This window comes from Gobio gobio, assembly GCF_949357685.1.
Source record: "Gobio gobio genome assembly, chromosome: 3".
Taxonomy (NCBI): domain Eukaryota; kingdom Metazoa; phylum Chordata; class Actinopteri; order Cypriniformes; family Gobionidae; genus Gobio; species Gobio gobio.
Window position 1 is genome coordinate 61,927,059 of NC_137099.1, and position 12,327 is coordinate 61,939,385.

A 12,327-nucleotide genomic window follows, 5' to 3' on the forward strand; every position below is an offset into this window, starting at 1 on the left:
TATGACGCTTGTTCACACTGCAGTAAGAGTAAAGCGTTTCTGCAAAATTGGAAACCGAGGGTAACGCAGATATGACGTAATCGACGCCCTCACACGTCCTGGTTCCTTGGTTAAAATAGCAATTTTCTCACGATTTACAAATAGTTGGAAACATTTGGGATATTGTAAGTACTCAACTGAACAAAATATATCACACTGGCCTAGTGGTTTTTGGATATTTTACTGAAAAAATGTTGCATAGTGCACCTTTAAGGGTACCACCCCAGTGACGGCCACTTGTACCTTAAAAGGTACGATTTTGTACTCTTTTTTTGAGAGTGTAAGCTATTTACCTCACAGACATGAGAAATAGGCTTATAGAAAGCTTGAAATGTCTAATTTTTAACAAACCAATTCAAATTCCTTCTGTAGGCGTGCACACGTTCACAACTGCGGAGATGATGAGTAGGCATCATCATCAACTTCATCTTTGTAGCCAACACGGACTCAGAAAACACTAGTTTATTGATAAAAAATTAAAATGTCTCCTTGCTATTTTTACATTCATAATCGTTAAGGCCTGTTCACACCGGGAAGATTTTTGCGCGCGTTTATCACCGCATAAAACGCCAGGCGTAAAAGCGTCATTTTAAAAAAAAACGCCTCGGGTTAGTTTTTTTATTTTGACGGGACGCGACCAAACTGGCCGACCAATGAGATTAGCGCTTTTGTTCACGTGCCTGGAGCTGCTGAAGTGACAGTAAAACACGACTTGGTGGCGCTCAAGCACAAAATCGGTCTTGCCGAGTACACATTGATACGACGAAGAAGTAGTAAGTAGACAAAGAAGAAGATGGGCTGCAAATGCTGCTTGCCAGTTAGCAAAAAGTGTGTGAATGGTTTTGGCCAAAGACATAATATATCTGTGGTTTTGGTAAGCACGTAAATACTGTCTCTCTTCTTCTTCTGTGTGACAAGCGAGTGTCAGAAGCTTAAAGTGCCGCAGCACCACCTTGTGTACCGGAAGCGCTATCTACTGAATGTGCACGTTCACTCTGCATATCGCCAGTGGAAATTGCTTGGGTGTAAACACTCAAGACGCGCCGAAAAACGTCACGAAAGAAGCTGGCGATAAGCGCGTGCGATATTCGTCTCGGTGTGTACAGGCCTTTAGGCTACTTTTGCCATCGCTTGAGCGTGAGGCATATATTCTGCCGTTAAGTAAACTATGAGTAAGTAAAAAAAGTCAAACTGAAAAAAGAAAACAAAAAAAAAGAAAAAAAGAATCATTGGCTCCGGGGTGGGGCCTTAGCTGAGCTATGCCGGGCGACGTCTCGTCCTTGTTGTGATTGTAGTCATAACGGGTTTGTGAACTGTTCTTAGTCTGGCCCGTCACCAAGGACCTGTTTGCCTTGGGAGACCCTACCAGGGGCATATAGCCCCTGACAACATAGCTCCCAGGATAATTTGGGTACTCAAACCCCTCCACCACGATAAGGTGACAGTTCAAGGAGAGGCTTATTAAAATGGAAAAATTTAATTGGTATCAAAAAAAGAATCGTTCAACAATCGGTATCGAAGTCAAGGTATCGTTAATGATATCGAAAATTTTTAACCGATACCCAACCCTATTGTTAATGTTAATTTTTCTATGTTTTAGATCCACCAAAGAGCGTCTCAGTGTCCATCAGTCCATCTGGTGTAATAGTGGAGGGAGATTCAGTGACTCTGAACTGCAGCAGTGATTCAAACCCTCCTGCTCTGAACTTCAGCTGGTTTAAAGGAGGAACGATTGTAAGATCTGGAAGAATCTACAGCATCTCAAAGATCAGCTCTGATGACAGTGGAGAATACAAGTGCAGATCCATCAATGAACATGGAGAGAAATACTCTGATGCTGTGACTCTAAACGTCATGTGTGAGTTAATGATCATCTGCACATTGTTCACAAATATAAGTTCATTTTGTAATATTTATTGTTATTTAGGGATGAGTATCATGTTTGATACTTTTTAGGCACGACCGAATTGCCTCGATACCATTGAGTATCGTAAAATGTCTTGTCGTTTGATACCAAATTTCGACACCTAAGGGGTTAATCTCATCAATGTCAGAGAGCCAATAAGCAAGCAGCATGATTGGCTGTGGCGGAAAAACACTAGTTTACTTCGGTTATGCCTAGAGACGTGGATCGCACGTGAGGCTGTAGTGTGTAACCCGTCTGCTGCGGTGCATTACGGCTCTGACGCGGTCACTCTAGTCAATGCTTCTGTTTATACCCAGAGCTGCCAACTCTCACACATTGGTCGTGAGACACACGCATTGGTTTCACACGCTCACACGCCATACCCCCGATTTCTCTTGCTGAAGTGTCAACCCGGTCGGTCAAATTCCTGAAAGATGAGTTTATCTATAGATCTACCCGTTGAGCCCTCGTGATCAACTAGTTATGCTTTCGGTGAGGGGCTTCAAGAAGATATATGTGCAAATAAATACGGTGTAGTGCGACCGACAGCTACATTCTGTTTTGCGTTCTGATGAGAACGAGCCTGTAATGAATGAAGCGGAGCGCTGTGACGCTCAGGGGTGCGTTTCCTGAAAGCGTTGTTAGCTAACTTCGCGTTGCAAGTTCTGTCATTATAAGTGTAAGAGTGGACTCCTGTAGATGGTTCAATCTACAGGGTTGCCAGAGACTAAAGAAACGTTATCAGAAAGATGGAAGAAAACTGTACATTTCTTGTCTATTTCCACCCACTGCAACTCATACCAACGACGGAGATAAGCGCAGTTACAATAGAAAAATATGTGGGAGAGCGTTGCTATAATATGACAATATTGTATTGCAATAGGGAGCACTTCAAAGTCAATACTAAATCAAAACTAGTTAGCACAGTATTTGTAATAGAAAGGATTTAATGACAAAATCTGGTTATGGTTACACTTAAAATAGTTTCAAAATGGATGGATGAGATGATAAACTTACACCATTAATCGTACACAGCATGAATACAATGTTACCTGAGAGATAGAGAGAGAGAGGGGGGGGGGGGAGAGAGAGAGAAGAAGAGAGCAAAGACAAGAAGCCCAGATGACTTCAAGAGCCAGAGGAAAAGAGAGCGAGAGCCTAGTTTCCAATCTTCTTTTATCTACTGTATTCCTTGACCATGTGACTGAAACCAAATGTATTCTTTTAAACTGACCAATCAGACCAAACTCACACATAACATTCAAACTGACCAATCAGACCAAACTTCCCCAACAGTAAAAGGTGTGGCACCCCCTGCGGCCTACAGGCCTGCCTTTTGTCTTCCAGGTCCTTCTGATAAGCAAATGTGTTGACAACAGTAAAGCAAATTTCTTTGTTGGATTTCAAATATCAAATATCTTTGATTATTTTCAATCCCTTCATAAGCATAATTGAACACGAGTCTGTTTCCCGAAACATAGTTCCAACGAACGTTTAGACGCACACAGATATTTAAGAATCAGCATATGAATCTCAACAAGGGTGACATACTTAATGCTTCAATGCATGCTGGGAGCCATGAGTTTTATACTGTAGCGGCTTAGTAGGGTTGGAGCTAACCCACTGAGCCAAGTTATGTCCAAAAGACGTCTTTTCAACGTCTTTGCCACTAGAGGCGTACGTTGAAAAGACGTCCACTGAGGAGCCAGAATGAAAGTTTTTATGACGTCTGTTTTTGACGTGTTCTGCACGTCCGATATAGACGTTCATGGAACCTCAAGGTTAAAAACTAGTAATGTGCTCATTGTGGACATATTTCCCATTTGTAATTGCAAAGCAACTCACAGACAGTGTGTGTTTGTCCAGAAATCAGGAAAATTAAAGAAACTTAGCTCACACCTTTAGACAACTTAGCATCTATAATTCACACAGCTTTGGATCGTGAGAGAATCGTGGGATTCAATCCAGGATCTTCTTGCTGTGAGGAGACAGTGTTTCCCACTGAGACACTGGTGCTGCCCTTAATCACAGACATAAGACACACTTTGACTATTTCTGTCAGACGTCTACAGAAGCTCTTACTGAGAATTAACAGAGGTTTAGATGTTGATGTTTGTTTCATTTGAAGTCACCATTGTGGTGGGAAGCGTTTGCTTTAGTTGGGCTCTTGGTCCCTGTACTTGAGTTAGCTTTTTTTTTTGTCTGCTGTAACTGTGTGTGAAACACAATAGTTGTGGCTGAGAAAGCAAAGACAAAGCGACATCAGGTGTTGTCAGCTCCTTGTTGATGACTAAACTTTTGGAAAGTGATCATTTGATGTTTTTTTTTTTTTAAGTTTTGTGTGCTTGTTTGGCAAACTAACTTGTGAATGTAACGTACTGGCAACAATAGCATCAAAATGATCACTTGTCCTGAGGGATGATAAAACGGTATGTGCACACAATGTTTTGAGCAAATAGTTCATATGGTCACACACAGACATCAAGATTTTGCATATGATTCACAAAAACGGTGACAATCAAGCATGAGTTTTGTACTATGAAGCTACCCATCATGCATTGCAGCATGAAGCTTTTTTGTTTTGATTGTCACCGTTGTTGTGAAGCATAGGCAAAATCTTGATGTCTGTGTGTGACTATGTGAATTATTTGCTCAAAACATTGTGTGCACATGCTGTTTTATCATCCTTCAAGACAAGTGATCATTTTGATGCTATTGGTGCCAGTACTGTTTTCGCAAGCTTATAGTGGAAATAATAAAATATTAAAAAGAAACAACACACGCAAAACTCACAGGCACAACATCAGATGCTTGCTATCTGATGATTTAGTCATCAACTTTCTCAGCCACAACTATTGCGTTTCTCACACACAGTTACAGCAGCCAAAGGAAAGCTAACTTAAGTATAGGGACCAAGAGCCCAACTAAAGCAAACGCTTCCCACCACAATGGTGACTTCAAATGAAACAAACATCAACATCTAAACCTCTGTTAATTCTCAGTAAGAGCTTCTGTAGACGTCTGACAGAAATAGTCAAAGTGTGTCTTATGTCTGTGATTAAGGGCAGCACCAGTGTCTCAGTGGGAAACACTGTCTCCTCACAGCAAGAAGATCCTGGATTGAATCCCACGATTCTCTCACGATCCAAAGATGTGTGAATTACAGATGCTAAGTTGTCTAAAGTGTCTAAAGGTGTGAGCGAAGTTTCTTTTATTTTCATGATTTCTGGACAAACACACACTGTCTGTGAGTTGCTTTGCAATTACAAATGGAAAATATGTCCACAATTTGAACTAGTTTTTAACCTTGAGGTTCCATGAACGTCTATATCGGACGTGCAGAACACGTCAAAAACAGACGTCATAAAAACTTTCATTCTGGCTCCTCAGTGGACGTCTTTTCAACGTACGCCTCTAGTGGCAAAGACGTTGAAAAGACGTCTTTTGGACATAACTTTGCTCAGTGGGAAACTCTGCAGGACATCAGCTCTCTAGGACCGAACTTGCCTACCTCTGACTTAGAGGTACAAAAATGTAGGCGTAGTTTGATGACCCCAAGTTTGAGCGCAGAATCTTGGGACAAGTGGTCTTCACCTCACAGCCGGTTGAAAAGAATCGGGATAGGACTCGGGCAGAAATCATGTTCATGGATGTGATTATTTACGTTACTGTGGTATGAAGCAGAAGCAGCAGTGATTGTTAATGAGAAGAGCGCAACACAAGCCTCGCGAGCAGCAGGACCTTTATTATGGCATAGTCGCCGGCGGGACTTTTATTTTGCCACAGTCGCCACTTCCGCTTTCCCGGTCATGAGTATGAGGTAACGCAGCTCTGTTTATCATATTAGACACATCTGAGTGTGTTGAAAATGATGTTATGACGTTACTTTGTGCATTCTCTCGGTTGCTGCTATGACACTTGTTACACACTGCAGTAAGAGTAAAGCGTTTCTGCAAAACTGGAAACCGAGGGTAACGCAGATATGACGTAATTGAGAGGCAACATCCTCACACGTCCTGGTTCCTTGGTTAAAATAGCAATTTTCTCACTATTTACAAATAGTTGGAAACATTTGGAATATTGTAAGTACTAGGGATGCCACAATTCTCAATATAATATTGAACCGTTCGGTACGGCATTCACGGTTCAATACGCGCTTGTGAATTGCGTTTTTTTCGGTTTCGCATTTAATTATTTATTTTCCTACAAATTCTATAATTTGCCTCCATCCCAGTTTACTGAACAACGCGACATACATTCACATCACACGTTAGTGGTAGAGTTATACTCATCGAACACTATAGTTATTCACAGTCACGAAAGTTCATTATTTGCATGCGTTTTACAGCCTTGCCGGTTTAACATTTCATTCATGTGCTTATGCACGGTTTTAACATGCGCTTTTCCGAGCGCGCGCACTAAACGCCTGTCAAACACGTGATAACTGGACTAAGTAGTGTTACTGTGCTAATACTGTCAAATACACACAAGGTTAACATAAACACAGTCGGTTATGTCTAAAGTGAAAGTAAAATCGGCGTGTGTCTGTATATTAGATAAATTGACAGCAGTGCAGCCTATTGTGAACACGCTGTCCTTAAAGGGGCAGTTCACCTCTAAAATTATATCATTATTTACTCACTCTAATATTGTTCCAAACCTTTACTCATTTCTCGATGACAGAATTTTAATTTTTGAACGAACTATCCCTTTAATGTTTATACAACTACAAAAGACAAAGAGAAAATCACTGACTGCTCTCGACTGAAAAACTAACACAGTAGCTTCAATAAGAATCAATGTATATTTTATAGTGAAGTCTATGTAGTGTTTTATTTTTACATTTATTCATTAAATTTCATACTTAAATGCTGCTGTACAGCTCTGAGCTGCCAGTGTAAATCTGTATATATATTTATTTTATATTATACTAAACACTAGCAATGTGTACAGGTTTTTTTAAAGTAAAGTTTTAAGTTTAAGAAAGGTTTTTCAATTCTTTTAAGTAAAATAAAGAAAGAGTATTGCAATAAAAAAATAGTATTTTTTCTCCTTAACCTCTTGCTGTTCCTGTTGCCTAATAATAGAATAGCAAAAAACTGATGTGACAAGCCATCAGAACTGAACCAAACCAAAAACCGTGGTTAAAAAACCGAGGTATGTATTGAACCGTGGACTAACTGTATTGTTGCATCCCTAGTAAGTACTCAACTGAACAAAATATATAACACTGGCCTAGTGGTTTTTGGATATTTTACTGAAAAAATGTTGCATAGTGCACCTTTAAGGGTACCACCCCAGTGACAGCCTCTTGTACCTTAAAAGGTACAATTTTGTACTCTTTTTTTTGAGAGTGTAGGCTATTTACCTCTCAAATATGAGAAATGGGTCTATAGATAGCTTGAAATGTCTAATTTTAAATGAACCAGTTCACATTCCTTCTGTAGGCGTGCACACGTTCACAACTGCAGACATTTCCTGTAGCTCAAACAGTAGAGCGTGACGCTAGCAACGCTAAGGTCATGGGTTTGATTCCCAGGAAAAGCAAGAACTGACAAAATGTAAAAAAATGTGTACCTTGAATGCAATGTAAGTCGCTTTGGATAAAAGCGTCTGCTAAATGTATAAATATAAATATAAAATGTAAATGTAGATGATGAGTAGGCATCATCATCAACTTCATCTTTGTAGCCAACACGGACTCAGAAAACACTAGTTTATTAATACAAAATTAAAATGTCTCCTTGCTATTTTTACATTCATAATCGTTAGGCTACTTTTGCCAGCGCTTGAGCGTGAGGCATATATTCTGCCCTTAAGTAAACTATGAGTAAGTAAAAAAGGTCAAACTGAAAAATGAAAACTAAAAAAAAGAAAACAAGAATCATTGGCTCTGGGGTGGGGCCCCGGCTGCGCTATGCCGGGCGACGTCTCGTCCTTGTTGTGATTGTAGTCATAACGGGTTTGTGAACTGTTCTTAGTCTGGCCCGTCACCAAGGACCTGTTTGCCTTGGGAGACCCAACCAGGGGCATATAGCCCCTGACAACATAGCTCCCAGGATCATACGGGTACTCAAACCCCTCCACCACGATAAGGTGACAGTTCAAGGAGAGGCTTATTAAAATGGAAAAATGTAATTGGTATCAAAAAAAGAATCGTTCAGCAACCGGTATCGAAGTCAAGGTATCGTTATCGATATCGAAAAATTTTAACCGCTACCCAACCCTATTGTAAATGTTAATTTTTCTATGTTTTAGATCCACCAAAGAGCGTCTCAGTGTCCATCAGTCCATCTGGTGTAATAGTGGAGGGAGATTCAGTGACTCTGAGCTGCAGCAGTGATTCAAACCCTCCTGCTCTGACCTTCAGCTGGTTTAAAGGAGGAACGATTGTAAGATCTGGAAGAATCTTCAGCATCTCAAAGATCAGCTCTGATGACAGTGGAGAATACAAGTGCAGATCCATCAATGAACATGGAGAGAAATACTCTGATGCTGTGACTCTAAACGTCATGTGTGAGTTAATGATCATCTGCACATTGTTCACAAATCTAAGTTCATTTTGTAATATTTATTGTTAATTAGGCCTGAGTATCATGTTTGATACTTTTTAGGCATGACCGAATTGCCTTGATACCATTGAGTATTGTAAAATGTCTTGTCGTTCGATACCGGATTTCGATACCTAAGGGGTTAATCTCGTCAAGACAGTACATTAGGCATATACAGACAGGAGCCATCTTGGAAAACAGTCTCGACGAGTCAAGCCACGGACGCTGTGCTAAGATGAACTTAATTCCTATTGACCAGCTCACTTAGCACAGCGTTCGTGGCTCGACTCGTCAAGACTGTTTTCCAAGATGGCTCCTGTCTGTATATGCGTAATGTACTGTCTTTATAAAGTATCTTTTATTAAACTGTTTGTACACTTACAAAGTTCTCAATGCTTCGGTTTGCATCTAGGGACCCTCATTATGCTACCGTGTTAAGCCCGGGGTATACTTCACTTACCGCGCCGGGACGCATCATGCGCGCAGCCCTGTCCGCGCGTCTTTCAAAGTATACTACACCACGGATGCAGGCGGATGATCGCGTTCGACACATGCGCAGAATTTTTTTTCCTATGCTCTACCAGACATCGGAGGGCAGCACTGAGTCCTGTCATCAACGGGACATTCGCTGGGCATTATCGGAGAAGAACTGAAGTGCATCCACCATTGCAACATAGTTTGGAAGAAACACTGAAGAATCAAAAATGTTCTCTTTTTTTCAAGTGTGTTGTTTTTAAACCAGTCTTTTCACACTCTTCTTCGACGGCTGAACACGGTGCTCAATACTGTGCGTATTGCCACCTAGTGGACTCTTCTGTACTGCTGGCGCATGATGACCCCAAGTTTAAGCACAGAATCTTGGGACAAGTGGTCTTCACCTCACAGCCGGTGGAAAAGAATCGGGATAGGACTCGGGCAGAAATCATGTTCATGGATGTGATTATTAACGTTACTGTAGTATGAAGCAGGAGCAGCAGTGATTGTTAATGAGAAGAGCGCAACACAAGCCTCGCGAGCAGCGGGACCTTTATTATGACATTGTCGCCGGCGGGACTTTTACTTTTACCCTACCAGGGGCATATAGCCCCCGACAACATAGCTCCCAGGATAATTCGGGTACTCAAACCCCTCCACCACGATAAGGTGAAGTTCAAGGAGAGGCTTATTAAAATGGAAAAATTTAATTGGTATCAAAAAAAGAATCGTTCAGCAATCGGTATCGAAGTCAAGGTATCGTTATCGATATCGAAAAATTTTAACCCATACCCAACCCTATTGTTAATGTAAATTTTTCTATGTTTTAGATCCACCAAAGAGCGTCTCAGTGTCCATCAGTCCATCTGGTGTAATAGTGGAGGGAGATTCAGTGACTCTGAACTGCAGCAGTGATTCAAACCCTCCTGCTCTGAACTTCAGCTGGTTTAAAGGAGGAACGATTGTAAGATCTGGAAGAATCTACAGCATCTCAAAGATCAGCTCTGATGACAGTGAAGAATACAAGTGCAGATCCATCAATGAACATGGAGAGAAATACTCTGATGATGTGACTCTAAACGTCATGTGTGAGTTAATGATCATCTGCACATTGTTCACAAATATAAGTTCATTTTGTAATATTTATTGTTAATTAGGGATGAGTATCATGTTTGATACTTTTTAGGCACGACCGTATTGCCTCGATACCATTGAGTATCGTAAAATGTCTTGTCGTTCTATACCAAATTTCGATACCTAAGGGGTTAATCTCGTCAATGTCAGAGAGCCATTAAGCAAGCAGCATGATTGGCTGTGGCGGAAAAACACTAGTTTACTTCAGTTATGCCTAGAGATGTGGATCGCACATGAGGCTGTAGTGTGTAACCCGTCTGCTGCGGTGCATTACGGCTCTGACGCGGTCACTCTAGTCAATGCTTCTGTTTATACCCAGAGCTGCCAACTTTCACGCATTGGCCGTGAGACACACGCATTTGATTGGTTTCACACACTCACAGGCCACACCCCCACTTTCTCATGCTGAAGTGTCAACCCGGTCGGTCAAATGCCTGAAAGATGAGTTTATCTATAGATCTACCTGTTGAGCCACTCGTGATCGACTAGTTATGCTTTCGGTGAGGGGCTTCAAGAAGATATATGTGCAAATGAATACGGTGTAGTGCGACCGACAGCTACATTCTGTTTCGCGTTCGGATGAGAACGAGCCTGTAATGAGCGAAGCGGAGCGCTGTGACGCTCAGAGGTGGGTTTCCCAAAAGCGTCGTTAGCTAACTTCGCTTAGCAAGTTCTGTCATTATAAGCATAGTTAAACACGAGTCTGTGTTTCCCGAAATATAGTTCCAACAAACATTTAGACGCACACAGATATTTAAGAATCAGCATATGAATCTCAACAAGGGTGACATACTTAATGCTGCAATGCATGCTGGGAGCCATGAGTTTTATACTGTGGTGGCTTAGTAGGGTTTGAGCTAAACTCTGCAGGACATCAGCTCTTTAGGACCGAACTTGCCTACCCCTGACTTAGAGGTACAAAAATGTACCCTTAAAGCTGCACTATGTAACTTTTCCATCCACAAGAGGTCCCCTATTCAAAACAAAGGTATAGTTTGATAACCCCAAGTTTGTGCGCAGAATCTTGGGACAAGTGGTCTTCACCTCACAGCCGGTGGAAAAGAATCGGGATAGGACTCGGGCAGAAATCATGTTCATGGATGTGATTATTAACGTTACTGTAGTATGAAGCAGAATTAGGAGTGATTGTTAATGAGAAGAGCGCAACACAAGCCTCGCGAGCAGCAGGACCTTTATTATAGCATAGTCGCCGGCGGGACTTTAATTTTGCCACAGTCGCCACTTCCACTTTTCCAGTCATGAGTATGAGGTAACGCAGCTCTGTTTATCATATTAGACACATCTGAGTGTGTTGAAAATGATGTTATGACGTTACTCTGTGCGTTCTCTCGGTTGCTGCTATGACACTTGTTACACACTGCAGTAAGAGTAAAACGTTTCTGCAAAACTGGAAACCGAGGGTAACGCAGATATGACGTAAATGAGAGGCGACGTCCTCACACGTCCTGGTTCCTTGGTTAAAATAGCAATTTTCTCACGATTTACAAATAGTTGGAAACATTTGGAATATTGTAAGTACTAGGGATGCCACAATTCTCAATATAATATTGAACTGTTCGGTACGGCATTCACGGTTCAATACGCGCTTGTGAATTGCGTTTTTTTCGGTTTCGCATTTAATTATTTATTTTCCTACAAATTCTATAATTTGCCTCCATCCCAGTTTACTGAACAACGCGACATACATTCACATCACACGTTAGTGGTAGAGTTATACTCATCGAACACTATAGTTATTCACAGTCACGAAAGTTCATTATTTGCATGCGTTTTACAGCCTTGCCGGTTTAACATTTCATTCATGTGCTTATGCACGGTTTTAACATGCGCTTTTCCGAGCGCGCGCACTAAACGCCTGTCAAACACGTGATAACTGGACTAAGTAGTGTTACTGTGCTAATACTGTCAAATACACACAAGGTTAACATAAACACAGTCGGTTATGTCTAAAGTGAAAGTAAAATCGGCGTGTGTCTGTATATTAGATAAATTGACAGCAGTGCAGCCTATTGTGAACACGCTGTCCTTAAAGGGGCAGTTCACCTCTAAAATTATATCATTATTTACTCACTCTAATATTGTTCCAAACCTGTACTCATTTCTCAATGACAGAATTTTCATTTTTGAGCGAACTATCCCTTTAATGTTAATACAACAACAAAAGACAAAGAGAAAATCACTGACTGCTCTCGACTGAAAAAC

At 41.1% G+C, this 12,327-nt stretch overlaps 2 protein-coding genes across 5 annotated transcripts in view; one reads left to right on the forward strand and one right to left on the reverse strand.

The window, feature by feature from the left end:
• Positions 1-12,327, reverse strand: part of LOC307124221 (uncharacterized protein) — a gene marked incomplete at its 3' end in the record, with an annotated part of 717,433 nt that overhangs the window by 260,579 nt on the left and 444,527 nt on the right. The gene's annotated exons all lie outside the window — the stretch shown is intronic.
• The window catches only part of LOC307122988 (B-cell receptor CD22-like), a 106,260-nt gene that overhangs the window by 80,284 nt on the left and 13,649 nt on the right, over positions 1-12,327 (forward strand). For all 4 annotated transcript variants that reach the window (XM_079811350.1, XM_079811352.1, XM_079811349.1 and 1 more), the window contains 3 exons: positions 1,640-1,897; positions 8,204-8,461; positions 9,801-10,058. In XM_079811350.1, coding sequence (XP_079667476.1) covers positions 1,640-1,897; positions 8,204-8,461; positions 9,801-10,058 — 774 coding nt within the window. The remainder of the gene's footprint in view (positions 1-1,639; positions 1,898-8,203; positions 8,462-9,800; positions 10,059-12,327) is intronic.